We start from the raw sequence: 22,099 nt of genomic DNA on the forward strand, positions 1-22,099 counted from the left end.
GGCTGCGTCGGACGATAGGAGGTAAAGTGAACATGCTGTTGGGAGATGCAGGATCCATGCACGCGCAGGAACTTGTTTATTTGGTAGCGAAAGAAAGAAAATAGCTGCTACGACCCCAAAGCCAGTTTAAGCTTTTTAGCCCTTCTCGGGGATAATACGAAAAGTACTGTGACATCGCCATCAGCCCTGACTCACGACGCGAGGTAGAGTGCTCAGACTCCTGTTGGCCGCCTAGGGGGCTAAGGGCCTCTGAGACATACCTAGGTATGGTCGCGGGGCTTACTCTTCTGGGTCTAGAGTACGGAATTATGTCATCTGTGTGGCTTACGCCACATTGTCCATGTTGGTCGCGGAGATGTGCGACGACGGGGAAGCAGGAACTCGGTGCGTGCGCTGTCTTGTCGATGAGCAGTCAGACGGCACGCACTTGCCGTGCCTCCTCCATCGCCATCCATCTCTCATGATGATTCTTCTGGGCCGTTCTCCATGGAGGCTTCAAATTCTTTGACGATGACACGCACATAGGTTCCAAGCGTTCGGACGTCGGAGAGGAGATCCATACCCTGGAGCGATCACACTAGCTTGCATCCCCCACCAAGCTATCAATTAGGTAGACCCACATGATTCGATCTTTGCCACGATACTGCGCGAAAGTGTCTACGCTACGACCTGGAGAGCTGCACGACCCTTGTGTTCCCACTCTCGGGGCTATTGATGTGGCAGAATGCCGGGACTTTGGTTCGTGTCACGTCAGGAGAGGAGGCTGCGCTTGCAATGCTTGCAATGTGCAGGCAGCAGGTAAGCCAGCCATGAACAGGGGTTGACAGCATTGGTTTGTGGGCGTGAGTGTCAGCATGTTAGCGCCGATACCAGGGCGTAAAGGCGGTTGCCGTGGCGTATCAACGGATAAGTTTACTTGAACTTCTTCCACGTTGGTATCCGAGTTCGGTCGTTGCTTGCATGTCGGGGCAGGGTTCTGGAGATGGCGATGATGCATACCGTGTGTGACGTGTTGACAGCTCGAGCAATGCAGGTGGGATGACGATGCAAGGCGGCTGTAGGTAGGCGGCAGTGTCAGTATCACAGAGGCACGACAGATGCAACAGACACATGGCTTGGACATTTTGGTAGAGAAAGAGTCATGAATTCGTCTAACCGGTGCTATGCACATCAGTTGTGATACATGCTATGCGCGCTCGAACAACAGCAAATATAAATCAAATAATTAAAGGCCCGAATCTAACACAGACCATGATTCACTAGAACCGCCAGAAATGACCACCGTGCTTCCTGCAGGCACTCACTGCCGCCGTAGGAGTTACCGTTGTTGTCTTAGTAAATGTGCCGCCGAAAGTGATGACCTTGGTTGTGGTGGCAAAGGCTAGCCTGAACTTGGTTTTTGTCGGAGTTGGCAGCGTAGTGGTCAAAGTCAGAAGGCCGGAGAGAACAGTGGGAGGAGGAAGCGTTGTCGTAGCAGAGGCTGTGAGCAGAACGGTCTCGGTTGTGGTAATAGCTGGCGCAGTCATAGTAGCGACTACTGAGACTGGAGTTCCGTAAGTGACAGTTGTCGTGGGAGCGTCAGGAGCACGGCGATCAAGCTTTCCAGCCTGCTCAGCGCGCCTTTGCTTTGCGGCCTCAATGCGAGCACGCGCCCATTCGTAGTCGACTTCGCGATCGCCCTTGCGGAACAAGCGGTTGTAGTTGGGCATGTGAGTTGGTGTCTCGAGGGCCGCAGGGTGGATCTTGGTGGGAGAGTACGTGCAAGGCTTGTCAGGCCGACCAACATGAGCTGGAGTGGTGCAGGTGGCTGTGACAGTCTTGGTAGTGACACCAACTTGTTTGGTCCAGGAGACCTTAGTGCGGGTCATAGTTTTCGTAGATGTCGTGGTGACTGCCTTGGGCCTCACTGTCTTGATCTTCTTGGCCGTGCCACTGGGTACGGTAACAGTCGAGGTTGGTCCAGCAGTGACAACGTCAGTCGAGGTGGTAATAATAGTTTGAGTCATTGTAGGTGTCTCAGTCATGGACGCAGTCACTGTTGGGGTATATGTGGTAGTGACCGCTGTACCGACGGTCAAGTACAAATCTGGATCGGTCAGTAAGCGTACCATGCGGATCGGGGGATATGCGAAGACGTACCTCTTTGCCACGCGAAAGGCTGGCCATTCTTGCCATCGGCATCGTAACCGTTGTTTCCCATAACGAGAAGGAGCCAATGTCCTGAAACCATCTGGTCCTTCTGGATAGGACATTTCGAGATTTCATTCGTATTGTCAGGGGTTGTAGGGATTTGGTCGCATATGAATTCCGTCTCTCCAGGTGCATCCTCAGGTGCGATGAGCATGACATCGGCCTCACCATCTTTGTTGCAACCTTGGAAGTAAGAGACAGCACTAAAGTCTTCGGTCGATGTTGCATTAATGAAGTAGCTTCCTTCATCGATAAAGTCAACACCATATGAGTAACAGATGGGGCCATCGCTAGGAACGTCGAATTGGGGAGCAGCGTTAACGAAGGTGATGGAGGCGGCAGCCACCGTGAAGAGTACAGAACGAGAGTACATCATGATGGTTACTCAAGCAAATGACTGAAGGTGCAGGTATGATACGCTGGATGTGATATGCAGAGTCAGTGGGCCATGACTTCTTTTGTACCTTGTATGATGATTGAGCTGAGCAGGTTCTTCAAACAATACGGCTTATCTTTTGCGCATACGAACTATGCTCCGACCGCCGAGTAAGCCGGCTTGAATCGAAGATGCAATGAAAATAGTCCAATGAAAATAGTCATGGCAAGTGCTTGATCTAACACTGTCAACACGGAAGCTTGGAAGCGAGCTTGTGACAGACTGGAACATGTGGGCGGGGCAGGCGGTCAGCATGTCGTAAAGACAGTAAAGCAGTGTTCTGCGCCTCATCAGTACCTAGCCCTCGTAAGGCGTCACATCGCTTTGCAGAAGGAAGAAAAGTGGTGCCAAGTGGAGGCAAAGGCATGCGGCCGCTATGGAAGCCACTCGGAGCCTAGTGCCAGCCCGTGCTTGGGTTAGCGCCCATACCCCTGAACCGATCTTAGTGTTCACGTCACTTCACTCGGCCCCAACGTCCGCATATTCTTGCAGCATCCTGCCCGGTCAGTAGAGTTATTCATAGCGATGATAGGCTCGTCAATCGCTTGTCAGCCCGTCCCGCTGTTTCCAGCGCGTTTCCACGAGCTGCGCATGCCGATCCAAGCGTTTGTCAACCAAACTATCACCTCCGCGCTCGTGTCTATTCGTGGGCGCTCACCCCTCTACTGAGATAGTCGCATTCATGTGTGTATCTCAAGCTTTTCTAGCGGCCGGCTTGTCGGCCGTTTACTCGGATGTATGATTTGATCGCCCGAGTCTATCAAGTAAGTTTACAGGTCGGAAGGCCATCCCTGGGCCCGGAGGTCGAGCTACACAGTATGCATGAGAGGCATATCATACCACCTTGCAGGAGGCAAGGGATAACAAGGCCAGACCGACTAGACAATTGTAATGGACCCCATCAAGCTGACGATGGTTCCGATAAGCCCGTGTCTGATCGGGTCCGTACAAGCCACAGCAGGGAAACTGAATATCCACATCTGATGCTCAACGTCAGCAAGGAAATGGAAAGGATATCGCTGCTTCTAAGCTTCTGTCAGCCTGACTCTGATCCCGGATTTTGATGCCATCTTCGAAGAACCAGTGGATCGGAATACGGCTGGTCCATGTGCCTTCGGTTAGCCCTTGCATCTGCCGTATGAAGTTATTCTGGTAACAGAATTAACACTCCATTGGGTCCGCTTGGGTAGTTAGCTTACCTCGGTACCAAATGAGATGGGCTTATTCCCATCTTCCATTTGCGTGGGTCAAGCCACATGGTCCGCACAAGCAATATGCGTTCTCCGTGCTTTTATCACTTCGCAAACAGATTCTGCATCAGGACTAAGACACGCCTTACACTGGCCCATACGCCTCAATCCGACTATACAGTGCGGATTCTTGTCCCCGATAAGCACACGGTAGCTTGGAGTAGCGGCAGTGACGCTGTGGAGTACCGGATCTGCATTTCAATAGATCTTGCATCCGACCAGGGTCTACCATTTTACGCGAGTCTCTAGGATCCTTTACCTCAGAAGGATGTGCAACACGAGTAGGGCCGCTTATCACTCACCGTTCCTAGTAAGTTTGAACTGCCACTGAATTAGCGCTGGCCTGGTCCCTACACACCGGAAGCCTAATGCGGAGTTATATCCGTGCACCGTCTCATGTCTTGGCTTCATCGACTTCGCCTGACAGTCACTCAGTCGCCGATATGCTCGTAATTGATCCACTACCATTGCTGGGCCTCAGCCCATCGGTCTTTGTTTCTACCGACCTCATACATCTGCCTAAACGGCGTTAACGATTAGCTTCAAACGATCGTGATCTTGCAAGTTTCTCCTCGTGTGATAGTACGAAGGAGCATTGCTAGGGCGCCTCCACGTCGATCTGACCACCTGGACCACGCGGGTCCAACTGACATGCAGCAATAAGCGAGAAAAAGTCGGTGTCACGGCTAGAAGGGCTGGCTGACTTCGCCCTGGGCAGTACCCATGGCTAAGCACGCACTGCCGCCACCGTCAATGACTTGTACCTGGGGTGTCTATGGGACGAACTTCATATATAATGGGACCTGTACTCTGGTCAGCCCCTGCCTTGCATTGATTAACTTCAGGGCCCATCCATCGTTCATTGGCCTGGTCAGCATCTCTTCATATATACCGACCACAGTTCCGTTCTTTCCTCGCATTCATATATTGCATTTTATACCACCATGTTGGTTCTTTCATTAGCCGTGTGGCTCTCCTTTGGATCGCTTGCACTCGCTGGTCCACTACGGGCCGAACCGCTCTCAGATGACTTTCCTTCGTATGAACAGATTGTCAAGAGGCAAGACGGTGCTTGCACAAACACAGCACGCACACGAAGCTGCTGGAGCGATGGCTACAGCATTGCCACCGACTTCGATGCTAAGGCCCCTCCGGCCGGAAACACTGTGACAGTAGGTATTTTGCTACATTGCTACCTAGACGCCTGCTAATTACTTCACAGTACAATTTCGAGATTACCAATGTTACCCAGGCCAACCCAGATGGCAGTGGCACCTCGAAAGAGATGATGTTGGTTAACGGCCAATATCCCGGTCCCACTCTACGAGCAAAGTGGGGTGATACTGTAATCATCAATGTTAAGAACAGCCTCGCGCACAACGGAACCGGTATCCACTGGCACGGTCTTAGGCAACTGAACACTTGCCAGAACGACGGAGTTCCTGGAATCACCGAGTGCCCAATTGCACCCGGAAAGACCCGACAGTACAAATGGAGGGCCACTCAGTTTGGCACATCTTGGTACCACTCTCATTTCTCGGCTCAATACGGCGATGGTGTCGTTGGTCCTATCATCATCGATGGTCCTGCCACTGCCAACTACGATGTTGACCTTGGTGCCCTGCCTATAACCGATTGGTACTACAGGCCAGCTTTTACACTCAACGAGATTGCACAGCATTCTACGCGTGGACCTCCCACGCCTGACAATCTCTTGGTCAACGGTACCCATATTAACGCGGCCAACGACAACGGACAGTATGCCAGGATGAACGTAGTCAAGGGAAAGAAATACCGCATCCGCCTCATCAACACAGCTGTAGATAGCACTTTCAGTGTGTCCATGGACGGTCATCCTTTCACCGTCTTGACATCCGACTTTGTGCCTATCAAGCCCTACGTTACCGACCAATTGACCCTGCAGATCGGTCAACGGTACGACGTAGTCATCACTGCCAACCAAACTGTTGACAACTACTGGTTCCGTGTTGCCGTCGGATCATGTGGTAGCAATGCCATGACCACGTCTGGCAAGACACTAGGTGCTATCCTCCACTACGACGGCGCAGCCACAACCGGCAACCCCAAGTCTACCACCACAGTCACCATGCGTACGTCGTGCGACGATGAGCTCTCCAGCAACCTTGTTCCCTTTGTTCCCAACACTGTGCCCAGCACCGTCATGGGAGACGTCCAGGGCCACAAGATGGCGATAGATTCCTTTGCCGACCCCGCCAAGAACAACCTCTTCCGCTGGCTCATTGACGGCACACCGCACATTGTAGACTGGAATGATCCCTCTCTCGAGACTGCTCTCGCCGGATCCAAAGACTTTGGTCCAAACGGCAATGTCTACACCATGGACGGATCTGGCTGGTACATGTGGTGGATCCAATCCACTTCCAAGATCGCACTTCCCCATCCCATCCATCTCCACGGCCACGACTACTATATTGTTGGCCGCGGCTCTGGTACTTGGGACGGTTCCACCAACGGTCTCAACTTCAATAACCCTACGCGTCGTGACACTGCTGTGCTGCCGGCTGGTGGTTACATGCTTATTGCTTTCCCCGCTGATAACCCCGGCATGTGGATTATGCATTGCCATATCGCGTGGCACGCTAGTCAGGGTCTCAGTCTGCAGTTCATGGAGCGCATGGGTGAGATCAAGGGCAAGTTGGGCGATACCAGCATACTCAAGAATGGATGCGACGAGTGGGACTCTTACTGGGCAGAGGGATCAGCTCCCGATGCCGATAGGCCGTACAACCAGACTGACTCTGGTATCTAAGATGCGTTTGAGATGAAGCGTTATGATTTCCTTGATGATTAGAGCTTGGCGTTTCCTGGTTGGGCTGTAAGAAATATTTCCGCTTCAGTGGCAAGCTCGGGTTGGTCTTTACATTCGACTTCTTCGTAAATATTACAATGCACAATATTTCAAATTACAATCGCTTTGACTTCATTGATGCGGTGGGTGACCGTAATTGTGACGGATTGAGCTTCGTGGAAGTATATTCAAGCTTAGAGCTCATCCTTGTTCTCATTCTTGTCCTCATCTTTTCCCTCGTGCGCCGTCGCCTTTGTTCGTGCTTGATCAATAAGGCCCCTCCGTACCATGCTCGTGAGCACCTCGTAAGCGACTTGTGCGGCTGCCATTCCTGTGGTTTCTGCTGAACCATCGTATGCTGGGCTGACTTCAACTATGTCGGCACCAATTACGTTCATGCCTTCAATACCTCGCAGAATGCGAATGAGTTCACGCGTAGTCCAACCACCCGGTTCTGGCGTCCCGGTGCCTGGTGCTAGCCCAGGGTCGATCACATCGATATCGATACTTAGGTAGACTGGCATCTCGGTCCCCACGCGATTCATGATCGAAGTGATGACTCCCTTGACTCCGATCTCATCGATGTCATCTGTTGCAATGCGAATCCAGCCTTGCTGTGAGTCGTCGGTATAGTCCTCTGGCTCGTCACCCGAAAGCCTTGTCCTTAGTCCTGCATGTACACTCGAGTCGTTTGCAATCAGGCCCTCTGTTGATGCGATCCAGAACATACTGCCGTGGTTGAAGAAAGACTGGGTAGAGGGGTCTTCTTGGTCGATCCAAGCAGATGGGTATTTCGCGGGGTGCCATGTGTCCCTAATGATTGGTTTTCAAAGTCAGCATATATTTCATACACACTTAGGGTGGGAAAACGCTTACAGGTGAGCGTCAAAGTGTACTACGGCAATTGGCTGCCCATACACGTCCTTGAGAGCCCTCAGGGCTGGGAGTGCGATGCTGTGATCCCCACCCAACGTGAGCAGTTTCGGCTTCTTAAGATATTGCACACCGCTCTCCGTGCTCTTCTCGGTCGCAGGCCTTCTTCCAAGCTCAAGAAAAGCCTCACTCATCTGTTTCAATGCCAGAGTATTGTCGAAAGGTGTGATTGGTATATCTCCACAGTCTACAATCTTGGCCCATGACGTGTAGGGGTTCAAGTTCGCGCGGGGATTGAAACCACGGAAGGATGTCTGACGGCTTGAACCTGCGCGGATTGCACGTGGTCCAAATCGAGCTCCAGGTCGGTAAGACACGGCGGTATCGAAGGGAGCACCAAGGATGGCGATATCGTATGTCGTCTCTGGGTGCGTCAAGCAGCGCGTGTGCGGTAGGTGGGCGAAGGTCGAGATACCAGAGAACCCCCACTGAGAGCACTTGTGAGCCGAATCCGAACGCTGGTGAAGAAGCAACTTACATCTGTACCCCATTTCCTCTCCAGCTCATCTAAGCGTTCCTGGGAGAAAGCTTGTTCGTCGACATGATGAGTTGCATGTGAAGAGACGCAAGCTGCACTTGCAGCAACGGCTATCCAATTCCACCGCATGATGTCTGTGTAGCACAATCGCAAAGATTGTAGCAAAGGACCATCGGACTGATGTACATGTGGGCTGGCGTGTAGGGCGGACAATTATGTAAACCGCGTCTTATCGTGCGTCGATGTCATTCCGATCCCGCAGCCGGCGTGTTGCGGGGCATCCCAGAAAGGCAGGTCCATCCTCGTGTGTCTGGAGACGATGGCACTCAGTCGAAATTGCGCTTCAGAAGCTAAGAAGAACCACGTCCATGGTGGTTGATAGCATCGAAAAGATCCGACAAGGGATGAGGCGGAGAATGAGTGGTGACGTAGCGGGCTTATCCCGTGAGAGCGCGTCTCGCGCTAAGCCTTTGACGCGACACTCAGGGTACTCTCCAGCTCAGCTCAACTCACGACCGCAGTTCCATCGAGTGACGTATTGCCCATCATATCCGAGCTTCTTCATCTTTGCAGTGCATACTCGCGAAACTATACGACAGAGTTTATTCAAGCGTCGACGCCATGCCCGAGGTCAGGACGCGTACCAGTCGCACGCACATGATGGCTGCTGATATCAAGTAGATCGCAGAAGTTGCGCGCGTTGTTAGCTTCTTGAAGAAACATGCAGTCGGAAAAACTATCGAGGCCGTCAAGGCACAGGAGGACAACGTGCGTTTTTCACATCTGGCTAGAGAAGCTCGACTCACAGTATTCAGATCATCTTTGGAAAGGTCGGCACTTCAGCGACCGCATTCAAGGAGGCCATGACCGGCAAGAAGATAGTTGATGCGCGCCAGCAAGGAAAATACTTTTGGCTGGTCATGGACTCGCCGCCACATCCTTTGATGCACCTTGGAATGGCCGGCTGGATGAAAGTATGTATCACGTTTCTCATTCATTGCACCCAAACTGACAACTTGAAAGTTCAGCAACGATGAATCAGCATACTATCGCCCAACAAAGCCCGAAGAAGCAGAATGGCCACCAAAGTACTGGAAGTTCATCTTGCAATTGAAAGACTCCAAAAACGAAGTCGCGTTGGTGGATGCAAGGCGACTTGCTCGTGTCAGATTAGTCGATGCTGCTGCCGAAGATATGAGGAAGACTACACCACTAAAAGAGAACGGGCCGGATCCTGTCATCGACAAAGACATTTTGACAGTGGATTGGCTGAGTAAGAAACTACGGAGCAAGAAGGTGCCTGTGAAAGCATTGCTTCTTGAGTAAGCATAGACGGATCAATTGTTGTACAGGTTAACTAACGATCGAAAGTCAAGCGAACATCTCGGGTATAGGAAACTGGGTTGGGTAAGTCAAAAACCGATGAGAGCTACGTATCAAGTTCGCTAATCCTTACAGTGACGAGGTCATGTACCAGGCTCGTCTACATCCGGAGCAATACAGCAACACCTTTAGCGACGAGCAGATAAAACGGCTGCACGATGCTATCATGTACGTCTGCGATACCGCGGTAGAGGCCAACGGGGACTCAGATGCCTTTCCCAAAGACTGGTTGATGAAGCACAGGTGGGGCAAAGGCAAAAAGGAAGCACAGAAGCTCCCCACTGGAGAGAAGATTACGTTCCTCAAGGTTGGTGGGCGAACTTCGGCTATCGTACCAAGTGTCCAGAAGAAGACAGCAGCTGTTGCTGGTGACGTATCTGAAAGCGCAGGTGAAGAGGATGCAGAAGAGGAGGCGAAGCCTAAAAAGGGCGGCAAGAGGAAGGCAGAGCCTGTGGAGGGGGAAGACGACGAACCCAAGGAGGCACCAGCCAAGCCAAAGCGAGGGCGCAAGAGTGCGAAGGAGCAAGTCAAGGAAGAGATTAAGGAAGAATCGTCCAACGAAGCAGAAGAGGTCCCAGCCAAGGCCAAGCGAGGACGCAAGAATGCCAAAGAGGAGGCGAAAGATAAGACTGTCGATGCTACGAAGGAGAAGCTACCAGCAAGAACGAAGCCTAGCAGCAAGAAGGCAAAAGCAGATGTCAAAGAGGTCGACGAGGCAGTCGATGAGGAAGCAGCTGATGTAGCGGAGGACACGCAGCCAACGAAGAAACGCAAGACTGCTACGAACGGCACCGCAAAGAAGACCAAGGCTACCGCTAAAGAAGTGACCAAAGGCGAGGAGACGAGTGAAAAGCGGCGATCTGGACGTCTGTCAAAGTAAAGTGTGGGTGGAAAAGTGTCTACATAGTTTCCATAGCTGTATTGTGTGTTTTCAGAATATGTCTCAGCGAAGATGATTTGACGACTTGATGCAGGCGGGGTGTAGAGATGGGCACGTGCATGACGAGTTGGAGGTGCGGGCTAGCACTCGGACATTGAATTTCAGAGCTCCCCACACACGACGTAGTGCCACATCCACCACCAGCCACCAGTACTACGGCTGCTCATCCAACAATCATTGTCGCGATGATATACTGCACCCAATAAATCATCCTTGCATCAACCTCAACCCCGCCCTCCACCACGTCCCAATTGCGTCAACTTGTCCATTCCGACCGGAAGTTGTGCGTAATCGGAACCTCGTCCACGCTTCGCGCCTTGCACACAGCCCACTGTCGCGATGCCGCAACCACTCCCCAGCAAGGAGCAGACGCTCTTCCGATCGCTCGTCAAATTCTACGAGGGCAAGCTTTACAAGAAGGGTAGGCGTCAATTGCAGGACAGGATACACGGCCGCTGACCCCGCCAGGCCTGAAAGCTGCCGAGCAGATCTTGAAGAAGCACCCCACACATGGCGACACCCAAGCGATGAAGGCCCTGATCCTCAACTCTCAGGGCCAGGGCGACGAAGCCTTCGCCCTCTGCAAGGAAGCCCTCCGCAATGACATGAAGTCGCACATTTGCTGGCACGTCTACGGTCTATTATGGCGGTCGGTCAAGAACTACCCAGAGGCAATCAAGTCCTACAAGATGGCCCTGCGCCTCGAACCGGGCTCGCTGAACATTCTCCGCGACCTCGCGCTTCTCCAGTGCCAAGTCCGCGACTACGAAGGATACATTGAGAGCCGGCGGAAGATGATGCAGGAGCGACCGCAACTGCGACAGAACTGGACGGCATTGGCAGTAGCTTACCATCTGTCAGGCAACTATGCCGAGGCCGAGAATATCCTCAAGACGTACGAGGAGACTCTCAAGCAGCCCCCGTCCAAGCTGGACCTCGAGCACTCCGAAGCGACCCTCTACAAGAACCAGATAATATACGAGTCCGGCGACGTCGAGCGTGCGCTGAAGCACCTGGACGAGGTGGTGCGTGTCAGTCTGGATCGCTGCGCCGCGCTGGAATTGAAGGCCAAGTACCTCCTAGAACTCGGACAGAAAGAGGAGGCTGAGAAGGCCTACAGGATTCTCCTGGGCAGGAACAGCGAGTACCGCGCGTACTTCGATGGCTTAGAAAAGTCCCTCGGGCTGGACCGATCCAACGATGCCGATATCGAGAAGCTGAACGAGCTGTACCAGTCTTTCGCTAGCAAGAACGAGCGCAACGATGCTGCGAGGCGGATACCCTTGGACTTCCTTCAGGGCGAGGCTTTCAAGACACAAGTAGACCAATATCTCAGGAGGATGCTGAACAAAGGCGTTCCCTCAACCTTCCCCAACATTAAGTCGCTGTACCAGGATGAGGAGAAGAAGGCAGTCATTGAGGAGCTTGTGCTCGGTTATGCTTCGGAAAAACAGACCAACGGCGAGACCAACGGCGACAACTCTGATCGTTTCGAGCAATCTGTGCTATACTTCCTGGCTCAGCATTACAACTACGTGCAAAGTCGCGACTTGAACAAGGCCATGGAGTACATAGACAAGCTACTTGAGAAGGATCCGAAATCGGTCGACTACAACCAGACAAAGGCCCGGATCTATAAGCACATGGGCGACGTTCAGAAAGCTTCGGAAACGATCAACCATGCGCGAGAGCTCGATGAGAGAGATCGATACATCAACACCAAGTGCGCCAAGTACCAGCTGCGAAACAACGAGAACGAGACAGCGCTGAACACTATGAGTAAATTCACTCGCAACGAGACTGTGGGAGGTCCTCTCGGCGATCTCCACGACATGCAGTGCATGTGGTACCTACTCGAAGATGGCGAGGCATACTTGCGACAAGAGAAATATGGCCTTGCTCTCAAGCGCTTCACAGCTATTGCCGATATCTTTGACATTTGGCATGAGGATCAATTCGACTTCCACAGCTTCTCGCTACGAAAGGGCCAGATTCGTGCTTACATCGATATGGTCAGATGGGAAGATCACCTTCGCGACCATCCTTTCTTCACTAGGGCAGCTACTCAAGCAGTCGAATTATACATACGTTTGGCAGACAACCCCAAGTTCGCGAATACAGACGAGCTTGATTTGGAGAAACTGGATCCTACAGAGCGCAAGAAAGCTGAAAAGAAGGCTAAGAAGGAACGCGAGAAGGCTGAGAAGGCTGAAGCCGAACGCAAGGCGGCAGCTGCAGCAAAAGCAACTGCCAAGGGTGACGATGGTGAGACTAAGAAGGAGGACCAAGATCCAAATGGCGAGAAGCTTCTTCAGACGAAGCAGCCTCTGGAGGACGCACTACGTTTCCTGCAGCCGATGCTCGAGCTAGCACCAAAGAACATCGAAGCTCAGAACGTAGGTTTCGAGGTTTACCTCCGACGAAGTAAGTTCTCTAAACTCACGAACTACTCGATCAGTATGCTAACAGCTATCTAGACAAGTTTCTGCTCGCGTTGAAATGTCTGCAGGCCGCACGAGAAATCGACCCGGAGAACCCCAAGCTGCACGAGCAGAGCGTTCGCTTCCGTCAGGCTCGTAAGTCAAATTCAAGATGCCCCTCCAGTCACACAGCTAACCCTACAGTCGCCAAACCTGCCGAGCCACTCTCATCTCAAGCCTCAGAGGTCATCAAGGACTCGTTCACCACACCGCCCGCGGATGCAGACCTTAAAGCTTACAACGACGACTTCCTTAAAAAGCATTCGCAGAGCGCATCCCATCTGCAGTCGGGATACAATGTCCGATACATCCTGGACAACAGCTCAAAATCTCAGAACGAGCAAGACCTACAGAAGACTCTCGACTCATCGAGCATTACGATAGAAGAAGCCCAGTCTGGGCTTGCGTTGCTCAACCAGTGGGGGAGCGAACAGAAGGTCAAGGACGACTACAGGGCGAAGGCCGCAGGTCGTTGGAGCGATGCTACCGCGTTCAAGAACTAAGAGCGATCTTTTAGCTCAAGTGGAACGCTTCTTGGTTGCATAACTGTATATGTGGTTATGATTTACGCATTCCATCTGATTACACGTCTGGTAGATAACGCGTAGCATATGCATTTGCAAGGCGTCTGAACGCTACACAAAAGCAATGAATAGAAATCAGCAGACCACAACAATGGCAAACGTGAAGTCTAGATCTCCAAAGGATGATCAACAAGATGTCGAGGGTTGCGTCACACGTAGGAAGATCCGAAACGTAAAGGCTTCCGGATGTTCCATCAGCCAATCACAGGTCGCGCAGTACGAAAACTGCCATTCGTGGCTAGCTTCAGGTCCGGTGTGGGGAAGCCTCACAGCCGCACCTTACGAAACATTCAATCTCGAATTCTATGTCCTTTGTACGCTTCAACAGCGTTCCGTATATCGTGTCAGCGTTCGTACTGCCGTATAGACGACCTCAACGTGTCGTAACCTCATCGAGAGCCTTGGCCGCTAACTAAGCGATTACTCCCTACATCTTTTTACGCCACCGTATACACCGTATAGCTACCGGCTTCCGCAGCCGAAAGTCATGGCAACTAGACGATCACACAACAAGACAAGGTTGGGATGTAAGGAGTGTAAGCGGAGGCGTATAAAGGTTAGTAGTCTATACTAGTCTCCTCTTGCATCGTTATGCACACAGGACGGATAACGCCGGCTTGATGCATCTAAACCACGTTACTTGCCCAGTGCCACAGGGTAATCAAGGTGCTTGCCTGGAAGTCATTTCAATATCGACTGGCTTTGAGTTCTTTCGTGAGCTGTGGATCATGGCGTCCCGGAATCTAATAAAGACATGTTACGATGGGCATCATGGGCTTTCAATGCCGTCATCTATGTGGGCTAGAGCAAAGACCTACCTGCAAAAAGACCAAGCACACATTGTTCCATCTCTCATAATACTAATTTGGGCTTTAGTGCGACTGTAAGCACCCATCATGTGGGAATTGCGACAAGAAAGGCGACACATGCAGTTTTCTTATGCTGGCCCCTTCGTCGCGCCTCTCGACAACTTCGACATCACCCGCATCAACACAACAGCTCACCACATCACCATTTCCTACACCAAAGACACCCGAAATCCGAAAACCACCCGCGTATTCGCCGACCAACCTCATCGCATTCAGTAATGAAGTAGCCCTCGCAACGCAAACACCACGTCACACTGAGGTCTTTTTTGATGACTCGCCCCTAGACTTCTCCACCAGCTTAACGACATCTCCTTCCCAACAAGGGTATTTCCCAGAGCTTACTATACCACCTTACCTCCGCTTAGACGATGCCTGGAAAGATGTTCGGGAGCTTCTTCCACCACCACTGCAAGAGGTCTTGTGTCACTACGAGTTCACGACTTCTCTCACTCTCGCAGGCGATGACCCTGCGAAGGCAGCATGGCAGACCTATGTCCCTGAAATGGCGCAAAATCACGACTTCTTAACCAACTGTGTACTCTCAGTCGCCTCTTTACACCTCGGTCGGCTTTACGATCGCAAAGAAGACAAGAAGAGGATGGAAACTTTGGCAGCAGCACGAATGAACAAAGCTTTAGTAAGGTATAGAACGGAGCTCGAGAATGTAACTCAGGAAAATGCCGCAGCACTGTTTGCAAGTTCGACTTTCACAGCCGTGTACCTCTTCCGCACTTCCGCGATAGATATTGAGAATTTACGAGCTTCAATATCGCCAGATACCGTTGTACCGCCACCCGAAATAGTAGACAAGATGTTGTCTTGCGCGCTAAGAACGATTTGGGGACTTCGAGGTCCCCTCACCGTTCTTCTGTCGGGCTGGAATTGGGTCGTAGGAAGTAAAATGCAACCAGTCACAGCACGAGAATGGTGGCCGAAAACCTCTGCGCCAGCGACTCCGCGCGCCCTTACAGAAGACCAACGTCTCGAAGCCATCGAAAAGCTGTGGATGGAAAGCGAAGCATCTTCAGAGCCGCACTGCGTCTACCTCTCCCAAGCCCTTCTATATCTTCGCCAAAGCTTCAATCTGATCAGTCAACTTACCTTACCCGAACGCTACCCGCCCATGACAGCAGTACCCTATTCTATCGACGATACCAACATCTCCACGCTCACAGACCGTGGTGCTATATTCGTCTGGGCAGCCCGCATACCCCGCGAGTTTATTGGTCTTATCGAGGCCAAAAATGCCCATGCCCTTGTCATACTAGCCCATTACGCTGTTTTGCCTGGACGAGTGAGAAACGTATGGTGGTTGGAGGGTTTGGGAGCCGATATCGTGACGGCGGTAGCAATGGCGTTGGGTCGCGAAAACTGGGCATTGATTGAATGGCCAGCTGGAGTTGTGGGTGTGGACCTGAACTGCGCGTTTGGTTTGGGAAAGAGGAGGGATGAGCTTGAGGGGACGCCTTCTGAGATGCATATGGATGTTATTTGAACGGAGTCCCTGGGCGGGTTTAGCTCTCTGGTATGAGAGCTTTTGTACATTATCGGCTAGCGAGTGGATATAAGAAAACGTAACGAACTTTTGGAGGATCTGCAAGATTGATCAAACCCGTCAACACTCAAGACTATTTTCCATCATATCCAGGCTTCGAAGCGTGCTACACTGGGTGGCCATCGTAGGTGACTTTAAGCAATGTACATACTACACAAATGTCCTGGTGGGAGTATTGTGTAATGTTATTTGACATTTGAGCACAACGCATGATTAGAATTCCTGGCCACCATAGTTAGAAGTATCAAACATCATGGAGGAAGATCAAGTTTTACATGGGAAGAAAAGAGGAGTAGACATTACTCACTTCAATGAAGGTTGCCACGGTACACAAGCAAGATGCGATGTACATCTGTATGCCTCTCGCTTCATATGCAAATAGAGCCCACTTGCAGAATATGGAACATATTCCGAGCAAGAGTTACTTAAACCAGCCCCAACTCATGTCCAGAGCAAGCGAGCAGGCAAGCCGAACATGTCCAAATTAACCCTCCCTCCTTTCAATACACGCCCTCAACCTTTCTCGCTCTACTTTTGCTGCCTTGCTGCGAAAGAAAACGCCCTGCGGTCCAACAAGCGCCTCGAACGATATTGCATACGATGCGGATGATCATGAAATCTCAAACATGTAAAACAAGCCCCTCGCCGTTCAGCCTGGAGCGTTGGCGTCGCGTTGAGGAAGTTGCCCTCCATCCATCCGCGACCATTGACAGCCAACCAAACAGCCCGAGGTTCTCGTATTCAAGCAGGTAGTGGAAACAAAGGCCGCATATGCGGGCAACACAGGACAGTCCCAAAGCAAGCCCCCAACAGCGCAGGCGTGATCGCAGAGTGGGCGTGATTGTGAAACCTGCTTCATGTACGCCACAATGCATGATGTTGTCCGACACTGCACCCTGAAAGAGGGCAGACAGACCGAAAGTTAATGAGGCGCTGGGCTATATGTGAAAAAGCATCTTTGCAATCACCGCATTAATGGCCAGGCCCACGCTGCAATGGCGTTCGCTTCGAGTTGGTGTATGCGAAAGACGTGGGTGCCGTGGGGAATGACATGTTCTTCGTCTTCGCGAGACATGGCAGCGCAACGCAGGCTCATGGCCTGGAACGGTTGGGGACGGCTAAAATACCATACAACGATCTGGTTCGTTGAACGATCCCGGTCGGCGGCCCGGAGCTGTAACGTTTGACCGGTAGATCTGTGGCACAGTTCATTGAGCAATGCACTTCAGCTGCAACGTTCATTGGCTTCATCGCATCAGTCCCAAGATACAATTGGAAGGGCGGAATCGGGCGTTAGGCCCTGAGGGTATATTATATGGCCGCTAAGGGTATACAGATGTTGGATATTAAGAACGCCGACTGCGTGTTGCTGATGAATTATGCCGTGGACACCAGCCTTCTAGAATTCGTTGCGGTGGGGGCATGGACAAATGCGATGAGGGGTTACGAATGCATCACGCACCGAAACCTAAACCACGGACGGTCTCATCATCTCCTAGTGCAAGTCGCACTTCATCTTCACCAACACCAAGCCTCACGCGGCCTACTCGCTCGCCATGTCGGGCCTCTACGCCTATAATGCCTGCCTCTGCTAGCTCAGTGGCTGCAAGTGCAAGACCGAGTGCTCTTGCTGCCTTGAGGTCCGATTGCTTCGAACTAAGGTTAGCAACAGCGTCTCTGTTCTTCGACGGCGTGGTAGACTGCGCTGCGCCGTTCATCATTTCGCTACTGCCGTCTTCAGGGGCGAGTATGTAATCGTGCACAGGCAGCAACTGACTCATGAGCCCCAACCGTTTGGCTTCATCGACAACGTCTCCCAGGATCGCTTCGCCAATGCCCGACCTGCGGATCCGTGCCAAGAGTGCCGCAAGGAATACCTTGGACGCCAACGGTAGAGCCCGTAGTGCTTGCTGCAGGGGACTACTCGTGGCCTCATTGATTGCCTGTTTGATCGTCGCCATAGTAACTATGCCTTTCCGCCCCGCCCGATCTTTTGACCGACTATCCGGATCTCCGGTACCTTTAATTGACCGAGAATTTTGAGGCAGATTTCCTTTGTTACCCCGACCGGTCCTACTCGGGGTGGCTGGCTGCGCCTCATCGTCCCGGTCCTGCGATATCGTTTCCGTTTCGGCGATTTCTACGGCGCGTCTGCAAATGTCTAACGCGCGTCGCGCATCGCCGCTAACAGCTGCCACTTTGCGTGCAGCAAACTGAACGGCGTCAGGGTGTACAATGTTGCCGGGTACACCTTCAAGTCGGGATTGGATAATTTGCATTAACTGGTCATGTGTATAGCCTGGGAAGGTAATGCGTGTTAAGCCTAGAATATGCGTGTTAGCCCCTGCCTGTCAAATAACGGCCATACCAGGCGATATAAGTCGCACCGATACCATCAAATTGATACGCAGATCGTTCGAAAGCATCGGCGTCCCCGTTTGATATTGAAGCGTTTTGATGATGGAGATCGAAGTCTGCCAAACGCGTGGGGCGTTCCTGAAGGATCGCTATGCTAGCTGGGACATACCTAGGCGACTGCTGATCTTATTGCTCAACGTTCGTTCGGGCAGGTCCATGGTGTTCGCTACGGCGAGGACGATTAACCTGCTGTGCCGCAAGCCGGGCCAGTTGAAGAAGTTGTACATGACGGACTGATTCTTAGTAACGAGTTGGTCGAGCTCGTCCATCAGGACCACGCAAGGTACCCGCCGCGGACTAGGGGTGGAGAACTCCCGTTCTAACAACTCGAGTGCATGTGACGGGCTCACCCGATCGCCGCGCAATGCCTGCCATAGCAGCGAGTATGATTGGTGGGGGTCTGTGACCTTCATGCCATTAATCTCAACAAATATAAAATCGTCCAACTCTTCGGCTTGAACTGAGGCTTGAAGTTGGGCAACGACCTCGCGCACAGTTGCGGTCTTCCCTGTACCAGGCGTGCCCGAGATGTAGATGCAGGAGCCCGAGCCGTCCGTGATGGCCGCGTCCAAATGGCTATAGACGGTAGAGAACTCCTCCTCTCGACAGGGGAGAGCGGCAGGTACCGAGGAGACATGGAGTTGGTTCCGCGCGATCTGGAATGGTGAGTTTAGGGCCGAAGGGTCGAGCACGCGTGTGCCAAGCGGTGTGAACTCCAACTGCTTCTTGATGACTATCCTCTTGTGTGTTGGAGTAAGGAACTTCCTAGCAGCCGGGCTCTTCCTGGTCGATGTGGGGGTGGTCGCTTCATTAATTTTCCGGCGCTTCCGTGGAGTCTTTGGTAAGTCATCATCGTCCGAGTCAGGGATCACGAACTGGTCCAAGTCGGGCTGCTGCTGTTGCTTCTTAGGACGACCGGCAGTTCTCCTAGTGGCTTTGGTCTGGGTCTCCACAAGATCGACTACTGTTGGGATGTCCTTGGCATCTTTGTAGACGTCTTCCCATTTGAATTCTGGTGTGTATGTGGTCGTGCGCGTATTGCAGCCCCGCCGGCAGACGAAGACCTTGCCGTAGTCTTTCGAGTTCTTCTTGACGCCTGTCGGATACAACTCCTGAAATCGATCCAGGGAGAATACCTTGGCAGTGCCGTTGATCGAGGCTAAGGGGTTGTCGTCGAAGGCGGCGGATATGTAAAGTTCGTTCTGTCGAAGGTCAGTGTGCATAACTCTGGAGCACGGCCGAGCGACTTACGGGAAGAAAGTCGGAACGCTTTTTGCTCTGGTTGCGGATCTCCTTTTCGGAGGAGAACCACAGGAACTTGGCCATTTTCTCGTCTTCGTCCGGGTCCTCGTGGAAGTCGCAGATGATGCCCACCCATGCCTGGTTGCCCTCTGCCTTGAGGAGCACGGCATCTCCCACTCTGCACTTGAAGCTGCCCATGCGCGCACCGACGATGCGTTTTCCTGGCGCCGTGGGCGCAGCCTTTCTCTTTCTTGGCGAGGCATTCTTCTCTGGCTGCGCATCGTCGATGGCATCCTCATCGTAGATCCATTCCCAGGGGTGGTCTTCGTAACCAAGCTCGTCGTCCGAGTCTTCACGGAACACTGCGCCGCCAGCGAGGTATTGTCGTGCCTTGTCGACGCGCGAGCGCTTGATGGGAGCCATGTCGGAGTCGTGGTTGTGGTCGCAATCGGGTTTTGTCGCTGACGTTGCCCACGCGGGTCTGGAAGGCACGACGCGTCGCGACGGGCTTGGCGGAGCACGCGCGGAAAGAGCTATGATCTCACCGCCCAAGGCGCTTTCGTCGCGCGGTCACGACTTGCACATTACCATCACTGCACATTTCATGCACATCCCTCAATACATCGCATCACCTCTCAATCACCAAAAAGTCAAGGATATTCGAGTAGATAACAATATTCATTGCTGTACGAGCCTAACACAGGCTCGCACTGGCACTGGGGCTACGTATCATGGCAAGCTTCGTCCCCAGTCATGACAAAACAATCTCAGTTAAGAGATGAGCAACGCCAAACACCAAGTTCCCGTGGTCAAGCGAGGGACCTTTGCTACAAATGAAAACGACCGATCGCTGAAATGCAAAACAAAAACTATAAACACAGAAGAGAGAGACAGTGTCTCGCAAAGAAGAGTAGTCAAAGCGCCTTCGCAACCGTCGCTTCTTCACATGGTGGAGAGCGCATGCAACGGAAGTGTCCGTGGCGTCGTTGGTAAGTCGAAAGGTAGTGTCGTCTACCGGCGGCCGTCAGCGGTTGCTCGTCCAAGCAGCAGCAGCGAGTGCAAGAGTCGGGCGTTCATGCATAGTAGGGCTGGCGAGTAGGGATCCTTACAGAGTCTGCGTAAGAGTGTGGTGGTAGGATGTCGTTCCCGCAAATGGCCGCGTAGCCCACGCCAAAGGGACTCGTATCTTCGTCGGCGTAGTACTCGTTCTTCATGCTCGGCACAAGGCTTGGTAGGCCAGTCGAGTACGAGGACGAGTGAGGCGGTGGCAGGTAAGTGTAGCTCGGCATCTCCGGTGTGAGGGTGGTTGGTATTGTGTGGTAGGGCGAGGTGGAGTACGGCATTGAGTATGCAACTGCATCTGGTGCTGGGTATGCCGACGAATACGACGCTACGGAGAAGGGAGGTGGTGGGCTGGTGGAAAGCTGGCGTGTGTACTGATGCGAGAACATGCGATCCTCAGCAGGTGGGGTAGTGTACGAGGATTCCGAAGATGACGGAGAAGGAAACTCCTGGTGCGGGGATCGCTGTGGTGGCTGCAGCTCAGCAGGCTTCTGCTCAGGTGAAGCTGAGCTCGAGGCAGCACGACGCTCCTGCAACCCGATTAGTATGCTGTTCCGAGCGGTACGAGGCGTGGTAGCACAAGAACTCACCAAGTCTTCGAGCCTCTTCTTGAGCTTCTTGCGGTAGTTGCGTTGGGCAATGCGGTTCTGTATCCGCCTGCGCTCAGCAAGATCTGAAATCTTGGTCCAGTCTTCGTTGGGGTTTGCTGAAGCAGAGAAGGCTGAGGAGGTGCCCGAGTATCTTGTGGTGGTGGGAGCCGGGTTGGCATATGGGTAGGCAGCGTGTCTGTGCATGGTGATGGTAGATGTGGGAGACATTTACACAGGAAGGGATGAGGAATGGAAGAAGGATGACTGTGGAGCGGGATGTCTGGTTGTCAGTGGGATGATGAGAGGCTCTAGCACTCGGGGAGGACTGTATATTTATCTCGCCGTCTTGTCTACGTCCGCAGTCGTTCTTGTGGAGCACAGACTGGCTAGTGTTGGTCCCCAGCTTCAGGCCCTCGCATGCACCCTGGGCTACGCGATGCGGGCTCGAGCATTTCTCAATTTGGTACGATTTGGAGCAACCCTAGCCGGTGTACTTTCACCGACTGCGGTCTTGTAAATTTAGTATGGGCGCTAGCGCAGACTGGCAGCGGGCCAGTGAGGGACGGGCAGGCTGGCAGCTGAGGGCACGGAAGCGTCGGGCTGGCAGTGTATCGAAACGAAAACTCTCTACTGGGGAGCGGTGTCTTGATCCCATGTCCTCTTTACAGTTCCCTGTCGCGTCCCCACCAACCCTGCTACCCTGGCTGCTGGCGCATTGCACATCACAGACAGCCCTATGACCCCGGGGCCTGTCGGTGCCCCGTCACTGAACCTCACGCGGCGCCGGGTCTGTCATTATCTCCGTCCCTGCGTGCGGCGTGCGTATGCTCTCCCGCATGCGTCGACGTCTTGCGAGGAG

At 52.7% G+C, this 22,099-nt stretch overlaps 8 protein-coding genes across 8 annotated transcripts; 4 read left to right on the forward strand and 4 right to left on the reverse strand.

Moving 5' to 3' along the window:
- Positions 1-1,259: 1,259 nt before the first annotated feature.
- On the reverse strand, positions 1,260-2,566 carry J4E82_010989 (uncharacterized protein; the record flags this gene model as incomplete). Its single annotated transcript, XM_051737199.1, has 2 exons — positions 1,260-2,086; positions 2,140-2,566. 2 exons carry the CDS (start codon positions 2,564-2,566, stop codon positions 1,260-1,262), a joined length of 1,254 nt encoding a protein of 417 aa, XP_051583042.1.
- Positions 2,567-4,820: 2,254 nt separating this feature from the next.
- J4E82_010990 (uncharacterized protein) lies at positions 4,821-6,667 on the forward strand (the record flags this gene model as incomplete). Its single annotated transcript, XM_051737200.1, has 2 exons — positions 4,821-5,048; positions 5,099-6,667. 2 exons carry the CDS (start codon positions 4,821-4,823, stop codon positions 6,665-6,667), a joined length of 1,797 nt encoding a protein of 598 aa, XP_051583043.1.
- A 233-nt stretch (positions 6,668-6,900) lies between these two features.
- Positions 6,901-8,246, reverse strand: J4E82_010991 (uncharacterized protein; the record flags this gene model as incomplete). The annotated part of the gene is made up of 3 exons (XM_051737201.1): positions 6,901-7,519; positions 7,583-8,067; positions 8,118-8,246. The coding sequence occupies 3 exons, from the start codon at positions 8,244-8,246 to the stop codon at positions 6,901-6,903; spliced, it is 1,233 nt and encodes a 410-aa protein (XP_051583044.1).
- Positions 8,247-8,738: 492 nt separating this feature from the next.
- J4E82_010992 (uncharacterized protein) lies at positions 8,739-10,380 on the forward strand (the record flags this gene model as incomplete). Its single annotated transcript, XM_051737202.1, has 6 exons — positions 8,739-8,747; positions 8,799-8,885; positions 8,933-9,091; positions 9,141-9,439; positions 9,489-9,524; positions 9,576-10,380. The coding sequence occupies 6 exons, from the start codon at positions 8,739-8,741 to the stop codon at positions 10,378-10,380; spliced, it is 1,395 nt and encodes a 464-aa protein (XP_051583045.1).
- Positions 10,381-10,779: 399 nt separating this feature from the next.
- J4E82_010993 (uncharacterized protein) lies at positions 10,780-13,423 on the forward strand (the record flags this gene model as incomplete). The annotated part of the gene is made up of 4 exons (XM_051737203.1): positions 10,780-10,861; positions 10,909-12,864; positions 12,918-13,016; positions 13,065-13,423. The coding sequence occupies 4 exons, from the start codon at positions 10,780-10,782 to the stop codon at positions 13,421-13,423; spliced, it is 2,496 nt and encodes an 831-aa protein (XP_051583046.1).
- An 863-nt stretch (positions 13,424-14,286) lies between these two features.
- Positions 14,287-15,868, forward strand: J4E82_010994 (uncharacterized protein; the record flags this gene model as incomplete). The annotated part of the gene is made up of 2 exons (XM_051737204.1): positions 14,287-14,291; positions 14,437-15,868. The coding sequence occupies 2 exons, from the start codon at positions 14,287-14,289 to the stop codon at positions 15,866-15,868; spliced, it is 1,437 nt and encodes a 478-aa protein (XP_051583047.1).
- Positions 15,869-17,382: 1,514 nt separating this feature from the next.
- J4E82_010995 (uncharacterized protein) lies at positions 17,383-20,011 on the reverse strand (the record flags this gene model as incomplete). The annotated part of the gene is made up of 3 exons (XM_051737205.1): positions 17,383-18,251; positions 18,456-19,548; positions 19,598-20,011. 3 exons carry the CDS (start codon positions 20,009-20,011, stop codon positions 17,383-17,385), a joined length of 2,376 nt encoding a protein of 791 aa, XP_051583048.1.
- Positions 20,012-20,661: 650 nt separating this feature from the next.
- J4E82_010996 (uncharacterized protein) lies at positions 20,662-21,468 on the reverse strand (the record flags this gene model as incomplete). Its single annotated transcript, XM_051737206.1, has 2 exons — positions 20,662-21,180; positions 21,241-21,468. The coding sequence occupies 2 exons, from the start codon at positions 21,466-21,468 to the stop codon at positions 20,662-20,664; spliced, it is 747 nt and encodes a 248-aa protein (XP_051583049.1).
- Positions 21,469-22,099: the final 631 nt, after the last annotated feature.

This window comes from Alternaria postmessia (genome assembly GCF_024291825.1).
Source record: "Alternaria postmessia strain BMP 2775 chromosome Unknown scaffold_157, whole genome shotgun sequence".
Lineage (NCBI taxonomy): Eukaryota > Fungi > Ascomycota > Dothideomycetes > Pleosporales > Pleosporaceae > Alternaria > Alternaria postmessia.